This window comes from Saimiri boliviensis, chromosome 1 (assembly GCF_048565385.1).
Source record: "Saimiri boliviensis isolate mSaiBol1 chromosome 1, mSaiBol1.pri, whole genome shotgun sequence".
NCBI classification, from domain to species: Eukaryota; Metazoa; Chordata; class Mammalia; order Primates; family Cebidae; genus Saimiri; species Saimiri boliviensis.
In genome coordinates, this window is record NC_133449.1 from 178,545,595 (window position 1) to 178,562,228 (window position 16,634).

General features: G+C 36.8%; 1 protein-coding gene across 1 annotated transcript in view; it reads left to right on the top strand.

Moving 5' to 3' along the window:
* The window catches only part of MEIKIN (meiotic kinetochore factor), a 109,708-nt gene that overhangs the window by 20,775 nt on the left and 72,299 nt on the right, over positions 1–16,634 (top strand). Inside the window, exon 6 of the mRNA XM_039469492.2 lies at positions 8,781–8,900. Coding sequence (XP_039325426.1) covers positions 8,781–8,900 — 120 coding nt within the window. The remainder of the gene's footprint in view (positions 1–8,780; positions 8,901–16,634) is intronic.

Here is a 16,634-nt window from a genome sequence, read left to right on the forward strand (position 1 = left end):
AAAGCAATTGCAACAAAAACAAAAATTGACAAATGGGACCTAATTAAACTGAAGAGCTTCTGCACAGCAAAATAAACCATCAACACAGTAAACAGAAAACCTACAGAATGGGAGAAAATATTTGCAAACTATACATCCAACAAAGATCTAATATCCAGAATCTATAAGGAATTTAAATCAGCAAGCAGAAACAATCCCATTAAAAAATGGGCAATGGACATGAATATAAAGAAGACTAAAGAAGTATGTCTTCTTCTCATTAGAGAAATGCAGATCAAAAACCACAATGAGATACCATCTCATACCGGTAAAGGTGGCTATTATTAAAAAGTCAAAAAATAACATGTTTGTGAGATTGTAGAGAAAATGGAAAGCTTATATATTGTTGGGGAATTGGAATATAAATTAGTTCAGCCAATGTGGAAAGAAGTTTGCAGATTTCTCAAAAAACCTAGAACTGTCATTTGACCCAACAATCCCATTACTTTGGATATATTTCCAAAGGAATCATTCTATAAAGACACATGAACACATATGTTTGTTGCAACACTCTCCCAATAACAAAGACATGGAACCAACCTAAATGCCCATCAGTGGTAGACTGGATAAAGAAAGTGTGGTACATGTACACCATAGAATACTACACAACCATAAAAAAGAATGAAATAATATCTTTTGCATCAACATGAATGCAGCTGGAGGCTGTTATCCTAAGCAAATTAATGCAGGAACAGAAAACCAAATACCATATGTTCTCATTTATAAGTTGGAACTAAACATTGAGTACACATGGACACAAAGAAGGGAGCAATAAACACTGGGGCTTGCTTGAGATTGGAGGGTGAGAAGAGGGTGAAGATTGAAAAATACCTGTTGGATACTATGCTCAGTATCTGGGTGACAAGACCATTTGTACATCAAGCCCCAGTGATACACAGTTTACCCATGTAACAAACCTGCACATGTACCCCCTATATCTAAAATAAAAGTTGGAAGAAAAATAAAGGTCATTTAGCATTATGCCATAGTGAAGAAAAAAGAATGAAAAGATTGAAGATATCCTAAGAGACTTGTGAGCCACTATCAAGCAGACTAGTGTTTGTATTATGGGAGTCCCATAGAAGAAGAGAAAAAGGACTAGAAAGTGTATTCAAAGAAATAGTGGCTAAAAACATCCCAAATCTGGGGAATGAAATGGATATTTAGATCCAGGGAGCCCAGTGGACCCAAGTAAAAGGAACCCAAGAAATCCACACTGAGATACACTATAATCGAGTTGTCAAAAGTCATATACAAATAGAATTTTGAAAGCAGCAAGTAAAATGTGATTTGACATGAAACTATGAGTGGATTTCTCAGCAGAAACCTTGCAGATCAGAGAGAATGGGATGATATATTCGAAGTGTTGACAGAAAAATGATCAACCAAGAACAGTATACCTAGAAAAACTGTCTTTCAAAAATGGAGAGACAAGGAGTTTCCCAGACAAAGAAAAGCTGAGGGAGTTCACCATGACTAGACCTGACTTACAAGACATGCTGAAGGGAGTTATGTAAGTTGAAACTCAAGGATGCTAAACAGCAAAGTGAAAGTATAAAACTCAAGGTAAATATATGGATAAATACAGAATATAGTAATACTGTAAAGATAGTTTACTATTACAATAGTAGGGTAATAGTATACTGCATAGAATACAGTAATATTTTAATAGTAGTATACCAGAATTAAATCACTTTAAATTCTGATTTATGAGTTAAAAGATAAAAATGTTAGAAACTAACTGAAGATGTTAATAATACAACATAAAATAAATAAATTGTCACATGAATAAAGTGCAGGAGGGGGAGAAGTAAAAGTGTAGTTTTTGTATGCAATTGAAATTGAAATTATCAGCTTAGACTGTCACAACTATATAAGATTTTATGTAAGCCCCGTGGTCAACACAAACAAAATTGCTGTGGAAGACACGCAAAAGAAGAAAAAGAAAAGTATTATCAGTTACACAAAAAACAGTGGAACACAAAGGAAGATAGCACTAAAGGAAAGAGGGACAAAGGAAACACAAGACAGAAACAATTAGTGAAATGACAATAAGTCCTTATCTGTCAATAATTATTTTAAGTAAGTTAAACTTCCCAATCAAAACACAGAGTGACTGAATGGATAAAAGAACAAGATCTAATGATGTGATGTCTACAGTTGACCCTCTTTAGATTTAAGGATACATACACTAAAAGTGGAGAGATGAAAAAAGATATTCCATACAAATGGTAACCAAAGAGAGCTGGGGTAGCTATATTTATGTCAGACAAGACAGACTTTAAATCCAAAACAGTCATAAGAGACAAGAACAATATATAATAATAAAAGGGTCAGTTCACCAGGAAGATAGATAGTTATAGATACATATGCACCGAACATCGCACCTAAATATGTAAAACAGATAATGACGTAACTGAAGGGAAACATAGCAATACAGTAACTGTGGGATAATTCAATATAACCCACTTTTAACAATGGATAAAACATTTAGACAGAAAACAGGTAAGCAAACAGCAGACTTGAACAGTGATGTTGACCACATGGACCTAACATATATACGAAACATTTTACCCAACAGTGGCAGAATATATATTTCTCTCACGCACAGATAAGACATTCTCCATAATAGATCATGTTATGTCACAAAACAAGTCTTAACAAATGAAAGGTTGAAAACATACCAAGTATCTTTTCTGACCACAGTGGAACAAAACTAGAAATCAGTAGCAGAAGGGATACTGGAAAATCACAAATATGTGGAAATTTAACATATGCTTGAATAACCAGTGAGTCAAAGAAGAAATCAAAAAGGAAATTAGAAAATATCTTGGGACAAAAGCACAACATATTAAAACATATGGGATATAGCAAAAGCAGTACTGAGGAAATTTTATAGCAATAAATAACTACGTTTAAAAAGAAAAATTTCAGATAAGCTAATGTTGTGCCTCAAGGAACTAGAAAAAAGAACAAACAGCCAAATACTATCAAATGTAAGGAAATAATAAAGTTTAGAGCAGAAGTAAATGGAACAGAGAATTGAAAAAAATAGAAAAAAATCAGTGAAACTAAGAGTTGGTTTTTTGAAAAGACAAATTTGACAAACTTTTAGTTAGATTAAGAAAAAAAGAAGACTCAATAAAATTCAAAGTACAAGAGAAGACATTATGCCTGATGCCACAGAAACAAAAATAATCATCAGACTACTATGCCCAATTATAGGACAATAAATTGAATAACCTAGAAAGAAGACATTTCTAGAAACAAAGCCTACTAAGACTGAGTCATGAAGAAATATAAAATTTGGACCGACCTCTAACTAGTAAGGAGATTGAATCAGTAATCAAAAACTTTACAACAAAGAAAAGTCCAGGACCAGATGGCTTCACTGGTGAATTCTACCAAACATTTAAGAATATTTAATTCCAATTCTTCTTAAGCTCTTCTAAAAAATTGGCCGGGCATGGTGGTTCACGCCTATAATCCCAGCACTTTGGGAGGCCGAGGCGGGTGGATCACGAGGTCAAGAGATCGAGACCATCCTGGTCAACATGGTGAAACCCCTTCTCTACTAAACATACAAAAAAATTAGCTGAGCACGGTGGCGCACGCCTTTAGTCCCAGCTACTCGGGAGGCTGAGGCAGGAGAATTGCTTGAACCCAGGAGGCGGAGATTGCAGTGAGCCAAGATGGTGCCATTGCTCTCCAGCCTGGGTAACGAGAGCGAAACTCCGTCTCAAAAAAAAAAAAGAAAAAAAATTAAAGAGGAGAAAACATTTTCTAACTAATTCTTTGAGTCCTCATGCTAAAGCAAGGTAAATTCTATAAGCAAAGACAACTATAAGACAATATTCCTGATGAACATAGAGGTAAAAATCCTAAAGAAAATACTAGCAGTTCAAATTCATCTCTACGTTTAAAAGATCATATACCATGACCAAGTGGCATTTATCTCTGGAATGTAAGGATGGTTCCATATATAAAAATCAACTAAAGTGATACACCACATCAACAGAATAAAGGGTAACAGTTACACTATAATTTCAATAGATACAGTAAAAGGATTTAACAAAATTCAATATCTTTAATGATGAAAACTCTCAAACTAGGAACAGAAGGCAGTTACCTCAACATAATAAAGATCATATATGAAAAGCTCATAGCCAACATCATACTCAGTAGTGAAAAACTGAAAGCTGTTCCTCTAATATCAGGAAGTATGCTGAATACTTTTATTCAACATAGTCCTAGCCAGAGCAATTAGGCAACAAAAATATAAAAAGTGTCTAAATTGAATAGAAGTAAAATAATCCGTATCTGCAGAGGATATGATCTTATATGTAAAACACTCTAAAGACACCACAAAAACTTATTTGTACGAATAAGTGAATTCAGTAAAATTATAGATTATAAAAATCAACATATGAAAATCAGTCGTGTTTGTATATACTGGCAATAAACTACCTGAAGAGGAAATAAAACCATTTCATTTACGATATCATCAAAAACTATAAAATGCTTAGGAATAAACTTAAGAAGTAGAAGATATGTGCTCTGGAAAACAGTGATGAACAAAATTTAAAAAGATGCAAGCAAATGGGCACACATCCCATGTTTATGATTTGGAAGACTTAATATTGGTAAAATACCATACACCAAAGCAATCTATAAATTTGATTCAATCTCTGTCAAAATCCCAATGGCATTTTTTAATAGAAATAACAAAGCGGCCGGGCACAGTGGCTCACACCTGTTATCCCAGCACTTCAGGAGGCCGAGGTGGGTGGATCACAAGGTCAGGAGTTCAAGACCATCCTGGCCAATATGGTGAAACCCTGTCTCTGCTAAAAATACAAAAAATTAGCCAGGTGTGGTGGTGCATGCCTGTAATCCCAGCTATTCAGGAGGCTGAGGCAGGAGAATCGCTTGAACCTGGTAGGCAGAGGTTGCAGTGAACCAATATCATGCCCCTGCTCTCCAGCCTGGGAAATAGAAGGAGATTCCGTCTCAAAAAGAAAAAAAAAATAATATAGGAAAGAAAAGAAAAAAAAGAAATAGCAAAGCAACCCTGAAGTGTATATGGAACCACAAAGGAGCTCAAATAGCCAAAACAATCTTGAGAAGAACAAAGTAGGAGCATCATACTTCCTGATTTCAAAATACATTGCAATGCTATGGTAATTCAAGCAGTATGGCACTGTCATAAGAGAAATGAATCCATATGGCCAACTTATTTTTGACAGGTTGGAGTACCAAGAATACACCACGAGGAAGGGATACTTTCTTCAACAAATACTGTTGGGAAAACTGAGTATCTACATACAAAATAATGAAATTGAACATTGACACTATACATAATAATTCAAAATGTATTAAATAGTTAAATATAAGACCTGAAGCTGTAAAACTCCTAGAAGAAAATAGAGGGGAAAAGCTTCATAAAATTAGTCTTAGCAGTGATTTCATGGATATGATGCCAAAAGTATAGGCAACAGGAGCAGTAACAAGTGAGATGTCATCAAACTAAAAAGCTTCTGCACAGCAAAAGAAACAATAAACAGAGTAAACACACAACCTACCAAAATGGGAGAAAATATCTGTAAATTATATATCTGATAAAGGGGTAAATAACTAAAATGTATAAGGAACTCTTATAACTGAATAGTAAAACTAAACAAAAAAGACAACCTAATTTTAAAAATAGACAAAGAACTTGAATAGATATTTCTCCAAAGCAGCAGCAGCAATGGCCAACAAGTATATGAAAAAATGCTCAGCATCATTCATCATCAGGAATATGCAAATCAAAACCACGATATCACCTCACATTTATTAAGATGGCTATTATCAAAAATCAAAAGATTACAAATGTTGGCAAGGGTTTGGATAAATTAGAACCCTTGTACACTGTTGGTCGGAATGTAAAATGGCACAGCAGCTATGGAAACAGTATGGAGTGGTCTCTAAAAATTAAAAACAGAATGACCATGTGGTCCAGCAATCCCTCTTATGAATATCCAAAATAATTAAAATCAGGATCTCAAAGAGATACTAGCATTCCCTTAATCATCTCAGCATTATTCACAGTAGCCAAGATGTGGGAAAATACTTAAATGTTCGTTGATAATGAATGGATTAAAAAAATGTGTATGGGCCGGGCGCGGTGGCTCAAGCCTGTAATCCCAGCACTTTGGGAGGCCAAGGTGGGTGGATCACACGGTCAGGAGATCGAGACCATCCTGGTCAACATGGTGAAACCCCGTCTCTACTAAAAATACAAAAATTAGCTGGGCATGGTGGCGCGTGCCTGTAATCCCAGCTACTCAGAAGGCTGAGGCAGGAGAATTGCCTGAACCCAGGAGGCGGAGGTTGCGGTGAGCCGAGATCGCACCATTGCACTCCAGCCTGGGTAACAAGAGCGAAACTCCGTCTCAAAAAAAAGAAAAAAAAAAGTGGTATATAAATACAATGGAATATTATTCAGCCGTAGAGAGAAATCCTGCAATTTGTGACAGCGTGGATGAACCTTGAGGGCATTATGTTAAATGAAATAAGCCAGTCACAGAAGGCCAAATACTTCACATTTCCTCTCATATAAGTTATCTAAAATAGTCAAACTCATAGAAGCAGAGAGTAGGATGATGTTTGACAGGATCTCGCGGGATGGGAAAATTGGGAGTTCTTATCAATGGGTATTAAGTTTCACTTACACATGTAAGAGTGAGTTCTAGAGAGCTGCTATAGAACACTGTGCCTTTAGTTAACAACACTGGATTGTATACTTGAAAGTTTGAGTGTAGCTCTCATGTGAAGTGTTCTAACAATAAAGAAGAGGAATTTTAAAAATTAAAATGTTTAAACTTCTAAAATTAAAAAATTTGAAACAAGAAAATTAAATAGGAAAAAGAATCAAGGAGAAATAAGAAGGAGAAAATATTTTTTAAAATCTTCCTTGAGATAAGAAAATACATATTTTATCCATTAAATAAGAATAGACTGTTATTTTTTTAAAAAGGCTATTCGAAGAACAATGAAATGCAATAGCAGAATGGAAAACTCAGTAAAAGGATTAAAATATTAAGTTGAGATTTACTAGAAAAAAAAAGGAGGAAAAAATGAGAAAATAAAAAACATTAAAATTTAGAGGAAAAACGATAAGATAGAAGAACAGTATATGAAATCCAACATCAAATAATAGGAGTTCCCTGAAAATATAATGGAAAAAAGGAAGAAAATTATCAAAGAAATAATTCAATAACATTTTTCAAGCTATAAATTATGAGTTTCCAGGTTAAAAGGACCATAGTGTGCCTAGTGCAGCAGATGAAAAACACCAAGGCACAGCATTATGAAATTTTAGAACACCAGGGAATAGAATAAATGGAATGGACTCATGCAGTTTGGTAGCATTTGAGATTAAATAGCTTTAAAAATATAGCGAGACTGGGAGTACTGGCACACGCTTGTAATTGCAGCACTTTGGAAGGCTGAGGCAGGTGGGTCACTTGAGGTCAGGACGTCAAGACAAGTCTGGCCAACATGGTGAAACTCTTGCCTCTGCAAAATACAAAAATTAGCCTGGCATGGTGGTGGGTGCCTGTAACCCCAGTTATTCGGGAGTCTGAGGCAGGACAATCACTTGAACCCAGGAGGCAGAGGTTGCAGAGAGCCAAGATCATACCACCAGACTCTAGCCTGGGCGAGATAGCAAGACTATCTCAAAAAAGCTTGTGTGTGTGGTATGCGTGTGTGTGTGTGTGTGTGTAAAACTAAACAAATAAGGAAAGGGACTTGTATTGACTCCAGGAAAAACAAAAGGTGATCTTGATATACCACCAGAGTAAACAGCGTTTTTATAACATTTTATCATCATAATGTCTACATGAATATTAATCTAACTTAATATGTGATATAACAATATGGGGACAATGGGAGGGGTAGGAAAGGTGGGGATAGCCTTATTCTTCCATAGTGGAAAGTCACTGGAAAGCTTAAAACTGATATTAAATAATAGCAGTTTATATACAGTTGTCCCTTGGTATACGTAGGGATTGGTTGCAAGACTTCCCTTGGATACCAAAATCTGTGGGTGCTGAAGTCCCTGATATAAATGCCATGGTATTTGCATGTAACCTATGCACATCCTCCTATATACCTTAAATCATCTTTAGATTTCTTATGATATTTAATACAATGTAAATGCTATATAAACAGAACTGTTGTTATACGATATTGTTTAGAGAATAATGACAAGAAAAAAAAGTCGGTATATGTTGAATATGGATGCAATTTTTTTCGTGAATATTTTCAGTCCATGGTTGGTTGAATCCACAAATGTGGAACTCATAGATACAAAGGGCTGACTGTGTGTTATTTAGTGATGTTATTTTTAATGGCACATAGGCATAACATTTATAAAATATAACAGGCAGCTCATATGTGTGCTACCTGTCTCTTAGATCAATAATCCTATGGTACAAAAGTCTATAAAGGAAGACAGGATAAGAGAACCAGAATAGAACATAGACTATTACTTCATTGATCTATCAGGCTTATTTTTTTTTTCTGTCTCATCCAAAACCTTCTATTATAATACCCAGGAGGCAGAGGTTGCAGTGAGCCAAGATCATACCAAGATCATTTGGTAGGGGTTGGGGACCTACGGTGAGGTAGGAGGTAACCCATCATTTGTAGGCTGTTGTTCAAAGTCTTACACAATTTCTTCTCTGCTGTTTTAGACTGGGAGTGTCCCAACTTAGAAGAACACATGCAGTGGAAGAATTCTACTCTTCTGGATACTAGTAAAGCAGTAGCGATAGAGAAGGCACCACAGTTTTCAAATGTCTCTGCAATTTTAAGTGAGTCACACATACAGGAGAGCATTTCTTATCTATGTTGGAAAAGCAAAGTATTTTTTCTCTTGAATGATTTCTAAGCTAAGTTTATCAGTTGGATTGCCTTTGGCTATAGATAATATCTAATAATAGTATAAGTATGTATGAGTTTACTTTTTTTTTTTTTTTGAGGTGGAGTCTTGCATTGTCACCTGGGCTGGAGTGCAATAGCACAATCTTGGCTCACTGCAACCCCCACCTCCCAGGTTCAAGCAATTCTCCTTTCCCAGCCTCCCAAGTAGCTGGGATTATAGTTGCCCATCACCACACCTGGCTAATTTTTATATTTTTAGTAGAGACAGGGTTTCACCATGCTGGCCAGGATGGCTTCGATCTCTTGACCTTGTGATCCACCCACCCACCTTGGCCTCCCAAAGTGCTGGGATTACAGGTGTGAGCCACTTTTTTTAATTAAAAAAAATTGTAGCTTGGAGATCTTGCTATGTTGCCCAGGCTGGATTTGAACTTCTCAGCTAAAGTGATACTCCCGGTTCAGCCTCCCTACAGGCATGCCACTGCCCTGGGCTGGGTTTACTTTTTAAATAACTTTTTAAAATTTGAGATAGGGTCTCACTCTGTTGTCCAGGCTGGAGTGCAGTGGTACAGTCATAGTTCACTATGACCTCTAACTTCTGATCTCAAGTGATATTCCCAGTCTTAGCAGCCCAAGTAGCTAGGACTATAGGCATGTACACCCACAATCAGCTAATTTATTTTTATTTATTTATTTTGAGACAGAGTCTTGCTCTGTCATTCAGGCTGGAGTACAGTGGCATGATCTTGGCTCACTGCAACCTCTGCCTCCCAGGTTCAAGCAATTCTTTTGCCTCAGCCTCCCTGGTAGCTGGGATTACAGGTGCATGCCACTACACCCAGCTAATTTTTGTATTTTCAGTAGAGACGGGGTTTTTCACCATGTTGGCCAGGCTGGTCTTGAACTCCGGACTTCAGGTGATCCACTTGCCTTGGACTCCCAAAGTGCTGGGATTACAGGTTTGAGCCACCGCACCTGGCCACAACCAGCTAATTTAGACAATTTTTTGTAGAGATGGAGTCTTGTTATGTTGCCTAGGCTGGTCTCCAACTCTTGGCCTCAAGCAGTTCTATCTTGGCCTCCCAAAGTGCTGAGATTACAGGCATAAGCCATTGCACTCAGCCTTTTATAACTTTTTATTTTGAACTATTTTTAGACTTTCAGTCTTTTTTTTTTTTTTTCTGTTACATGATCCTATCCTGGATCCCACGTCATATTTAATTGTTATTTCTCCCTAGTCTCCTGCAGTTTGTAATAGTTCCTCAGTCTTTCAGATTACTGATGAGTTACTTTGTAGAATGTCCGTTGGTTGGGATTTATCTACTGGATGTTTCCTCATGACAGGAATGAAGTTGTGGCCAGGAGCAGTGGCTCACATCTGTAATCCTAGCACTTTGGGAGACTGAGGTGGGAGGACTGTTTGAGGCCAGGAATTCGAGACCAGCCTGGGCAACATAGTGAGACCCCTGTCTCTACAAAAAATAAAAAATGAGCTAAATGTGATGGTGCGTGCCTGCAGTCCCAGCTACTCGGGAGGCTGAGGTGGAAGGGTAAGAGGATCACTTGAGCATAGGAGGTCAAGGCTACAGTGAGCCGTGTTTGTACCACTGAATTCCTGCCTGGGTGACAGAATGAGAATCTTCTCCAAAAAAAAGCCGGGTAGGGGAATGAAGTTACGGAGTTTTGGTAAGAATACTACAGAAATGATGTTTTGCCTTTGCAGTGCCTCATATTGTATCAAGGGGTTCGTGATTACTGGTGATGTTAAACTTCATCATTTGGTTAACCCAGTATCTACTGAATTTCTCCAATTAAAAATTGCTGTTTTCTCTTTGTAATTTTTGAATATCTACAAAAAGATAGTTTGAGACTGTAAACTCTGTTTCCCCTAGAACTTTATTTCACTAATTTTAGCAGCCGTTAAATGAGCCAGCTGACTTCAACCCATGTTACTGTGGTGTCTGTCTAATGGTGTTTTTTTTTAGTCTACTCTTTTCTGCTGTTTTCATTAATTGGAATTCTACTGTAAAAGAAGAACTTTCTCTTTTCTGCTGTTTATTTGGTTTCTTATTCACTGTATACTCATGGATATTTATTCTATGGTTTGAAATCCAATACTTTCATCATTTATTTATTGAATTTATTTATTTATTTAATTCTAGTATATATAGAGAGTAGTTTCAGAGGTGTTAACCCAGTCCCCTGAAAGAAACACATTTAGTGAATAAATTACAGCATTTATGTACAGTCCTTTTTGTCTTTAGCATTACAGCATCCAGTCAAAATACTAATTTTCCAAAGTTATGTAAGTTCATTTTCTCCCCACTGCTCTTAGCATATGAGAAGTTATTCACCTGTAATATGTATAGTTAGACTTATTTATTGTTGTTGGATTTACTTTTGCATTCACCTGTCCTGTTTGGTTTTGCTTATGTATTCAGGAATATGAAATATTACTGTGGTTTTAATAGTCATAGCTGTATAAAAATGTATTCTCAGAAACTTATCACTTTCTCCTTCTTCCAGCTACCATTCTTCTCTTCTTTCTACCCTTTTCTCCCCTACCCGCTGTGGGTAACTGGTCTTTTTAGTTTTTGGCTTATCCTTCCTGTGTTTCTTTTGTACAAAAGAGGAGATATCTGTGTATTTCTTTATATCTTCCTCTTTGTTACATGAAGGGTAGCACGCTGTATAACTACTCTTTTTTCACTTCAATTTTTCCACCTAATAGTATGTAGTAGAAATCACTGCACGTTGGTTTACATAGAGATCTTCCTCTTATTTTTTACAGCTGCACAGTACTCCACTGTGTGGATGTACTTTTGCTTATTCAAAAATACCTATAAATTGGTTATTTAGATTTTCCCCCAATATTTTGCCACTATAAACAATACTTAACAATACTTGCCACTAAAAACAATACTTATATCATAAACTTATGATATATATTTCATGTTATTGGCAGTGTGTCTTCAAGGTAGATTTCCAGAGGTAGAATAGCTGGGTCAAAAGGTAAATGCATATATTGTTTTATTGGATATTGCCAAATTTTCCTCCAGAAGGATTATAACAGTTTGCATTCCCAACAGCCATGTGTCAAAGTGCTGGTCTCCCTATATCCTTACCAAGAATGTGTTGTCATATTTTTTTTAGTTTTTGCTATTCTCATAGGTGAGAAATGATATATCTGTGCTATTTTAATTATATGTTTAAACTCCTAATAATTTCCATAATTATATGTGAGTTTAAACATTTTTGATATGTTTAGGTGTCATTTTTATTTGAAGAATATTGGTCTTTTGTCTGTGACCTTTTGTTCATATGTTATGAATATTTTCTCCCAGATTGTCAGTTGTCTTTTTGTTTATGGTATTTTTTGTCATGCAAAAATTTTTTATTTATATTAGGTTTATGTGTACCAGCCCAGAGCTAGTGTAGCAACTCAATAATATCATCAAGATCATAGGCTCTTATGTCAACATACAACCAAGGGTGCTGGCTTGTTACCCCATAGTTGCAAGGTGGTTGCTAAACCTCTAAGTGTCACACCCCTGTTTCTGGTAGAAAGAAAGAGAGGGGCAGGAGTAGCCACACATATATCCTTTTATGGGAAGAAGAAAAGCTTTCCCAGAAATTCCCAGCCGACCTCTACTTTGGTCTATTGGCCAGAACTGGGTCATGCATCTAGGGAGGTTGAGAAATCTTGCTTTCCTATCCTCTATTGTGGTAGAAGGCAAGGAAAATGGAGAAGGGGAATAGGAATGGATATTGTCTGCCCACCTATTAGTGCCTGCTGCTAAGAAAGGGGCATATTAGTCAAAGAACTAAACATTGAGTTAGAGGTCCTTTATTGGAAAGTTGATAGCTGTCTAGATGGCAATCTACAGTGTTTGAAGGCCTTGTCTTCTGTATTATGTTTAGTTTGGCATCTCCTTTGCTGAAATAAAGTGCTCAAAGAAGCAGCCTGTCTCTTTGGCAAATGTTTTGGTTAGGGTCCTTGTCCCTTGCAAATGTCAAAAAAATATAACAATATTAGGTTAAAGAGGTAATTTGTTAGCACATGTAACTGAAAAATTCAGCAATAAATCAGGTAAATATATGCAACTTGATCCAGGGTTTTAAATGATACCAGTAGGACCCAATTCCTCTCTATCTCTTGGCTCTGGATCCCTCTGTGTCAGTTATGCTCCCAGTCAAGTCCCTTCCTAGAGCAACTCTTGGTAGCTCTAGGGTTACATACTCACAGCCTCAAATCCATTTTAAAAAGTGTTTCTCTTTCCCAAGTATTGGAACAGAAGTCCTGAACCTTATACATGGGCTTAATTAGTTTATATGCCTTTCCCTGAACCAGTCACTGTGTCCAGGGAGATGCAGAGCTCTCACTGCGTTGAGTTGTAGGCTATGCCTAAACCATCAGGAAAAACAAAACAAAGCAAAACAGGTGACTGTTACCGGCAAAAATAGAGTAGATGCTGGATGATAAGTGGCCACTGTAGCCTTTATGTTCTGAGAACCTCCCTTTTAGGAAATGCTTAAAGGCATCATTTACTTTGTCTCTGCTTAATTGGGGAGATTTTAAAATTCTATTCTAACGTAAGCAAACTGCCACAGCCACTAAAGATTTTGATTTCTTTAGACAACTATACTCATGGTTCTTTCTATTCCTAGTAATATCCTAATGTACCTGAGGCATTCAAATGTGGGTTGGCAGAAATTCTCTTGACTAATCAATCTACTAGTATATGTTTCCATATATTTGGTATTCAACTAGTATTTGACTATTAGTTTTGTAAATCTTTTTTTTCAGATGGAGTCTCACTCTGTTGCCCAGGCCAGAGTACAGTGGTGTGATCTCGGCTCACTGCAGCCTCCACCCCCTGAGTTCAAGTGATTCTCGTGCCTTAGCCTCCCAAGTAGCTGGGATTACAGGTGCATGCTACCACACCTGGCTAATCGTTGTATTTTTAGTAGAAACAGGGTTTCACCATGTTGGCCAGGCTGGTCTCAAACACCCGACCTCAGGTGATTCACATGCCTTGGCCTCCCAAAGTGCAGGATTACAGGTGTGAGCCACCATGCCTGGCCTAGTTTTGTGATTTGACCAGTTATTTTTTTCTTATATAAAATGGGGATAATAAATTGATATATTTACATGACAGAATCGTTGTAAAAATCGTTGTAAAAAAAAAAGATACTAGATGTAAAAAGACTTCAAAAATTATAAAGAACTATTCAAATACAAGGGAGAGATTCCTGTGTCTCATAAAATTTTGCAACTTTTTTTGCTTTGATATTTTGAAAATATTTTTACCTAATTGAAGTGGCAGACACAAAAAACAATATTTAAAAAGTTATGAAAATAAACTACACTTGGGGGGAAATACTCATTTTTACCTAATTTTTGCCTATGGTTTGTCTTTGAATTATATTTCTTTTTCTTTTTTTTTTTTTTTACTTTAAGTTCTGGGATACATGTGCAGATCTTGCAGGATTGTTACATAGGTATACACATGCCATGGAGGTTTGCTGCCTCTATCCCCTGGTCACCTATATTAGATATTTCTCCTAATGTTATCCCTCCCCAATCTCCCCACCTCCTGCTATCCCTCCCCTAGCCCTCAAACCCCAACAGACCCCAGTGTGTGATATTCCCCTCCCTGTGTCCATGTGTTCTAATTGTTCAACACTCACTTATGAGTGAGAACATGTGGTGTTTGGTTTTCTGTTCTTGTGTCAGTTTGCTGAGAATGATGGTTTCCAGCTTCATCCATGTCTCTGCAAAGGACATGAACTCATCCTTTTTTATGGCTGCATAGTATTCTGTGGAGTATATGTGCCATATTTTCTTTATCCAGTCTATCTTTAATGGGCAATTGTGTTGGTTCCAAGTCTTTGCTATTGTAAATAATGCTGCAGTGAACATATGTGTGCATATGTCTTTATAATAGATCGGTTTATAATCCTTTGGGTATATGCCCAGTAATGGGATTCCTGGGTCAAATGGTATTTCTAGTTCTAAATCCTTGAGGAATCGCCACACTGTCTTCCATAATGGTTGGACTAATTTACACTCCCACCACAGTGTAAAAGCATTCCATTTCTCCACATCTTCTCCAGCATCTTGTCTCTAGATTTTTTAATGATCACCATTCTAACTGGTGTGAGATGGTATCTCAATGTGGTTTTGATTTGCATTTCTCAAATGACCAGTGATGACAAGCTTTCTTCATGTGTATTTTGGCCACATAAATGTCTTCTTTTGAAAAGTGTCTGTTCATATCTCTTGCCCACTTTTTGATGAGTTTGTTTTTTTCTTGTAAATCTGTTTTAGTTCTTTGTAGATTCTGGATATTAGCCCTTTGTCAGATGGGTAGATTGCAAAAACATTTCCCCATTCTGTTAGTTCTTGGTTCACTCTAAGGATTGTTTCTTTTGCTGTGAAGAAGCTCTTAAGTTTAATTATATCCCATTTGTCTATTTTGGCTTTTGTTCTCATTGCTTTTGGTGTTTTATTTATGAAGTCCTTGCCTATGCTTGTGTCCCGAATTGTATTGCCTAGGTTTTCTTCTAGGGCTTTTATGGTGTTAGGTCTTATGTTTAAGTCTTTAATCCATCTGGAGTTAATTTTAGTGTAAGTTGTCAGGAAGGAGTCCAGTTTCTGCTTTCTGCACATGGCTAACCAGTTTTCCCAACACCATTTATTAAACAGGGAATTCTTTCCCCATTGCTTGTTTTTGTGAGGTTTGTCAAAGATCAGATGGTTGTAGATGTGTGACGTTGCCTCTGAGGCCTCTGTTCTGTTCCATTGGTCTATATCTCCGTTTTGGTACCAGTACCATGCTGTTTTGATTACTGTAGCCTTGTAGTATAGTTCTGAGTCAGGTAGTATGATGCCTCTGTCTTTGTTCTTTTTGCTTAGAATTGACTTGGCTTGCAGGCTTTCTTTTGGTTCCATATGAAGTTTAAGGTGTTTTTTTTTTTACCCAGTTCTGTGAAGAAGGTCATTGGTAGCTTGATGGGGATAGTGTTGAATCTGTAAATTACTTTGGGCAGTATGGCCATTTTCATGATACTGATTCTTCATAACCATGAGCATGGGATGTTTCTCCATCTGTTTCTGTCTTCTCTGATTTCACTGAGCAGCTTTGTTTTCTTTTGCTTAGGATTGTCTTGGCTATGCAGGCTCTTTTTTGGCTCCATATGAAGTTTAAGGTGGTTTTTTCCAGTTCTGTGAGGAAGGTTAATGGTAGTTTGATGTGGATAGCATTGAATCTATAGATTACTTTGGGCAGTATGGCCATTTTCATGATCTTGATTCTCCCTAACCATAAGCATGGAATGTTTTTCCATCTGTTTGTGTCCTCTCATTTCCTTGAGCAGTGGTTTGTAGTTCTCCTTGAAGAGGTCCTTTACATTATTTGTTAGTTGTATTCCTAGGTATTTTATTCTCTTTGCAGCAATTGTGAATGGGAGTTTGCTCATGATTTGGCCCTCTGTCTGTTATTGGTGTATAGGAATGCTTGTGATTTTTGCATATTGATTTTGTATCCTGAGACTTTGCTGAAGTTGCTTATCATTTTAGGGAAATTTTGGCCTGAGACAATGGGGTCTTCTAAATATATGATCATGTTGTCTGCAAATAGAGTCAAATTGTCATGATTGTA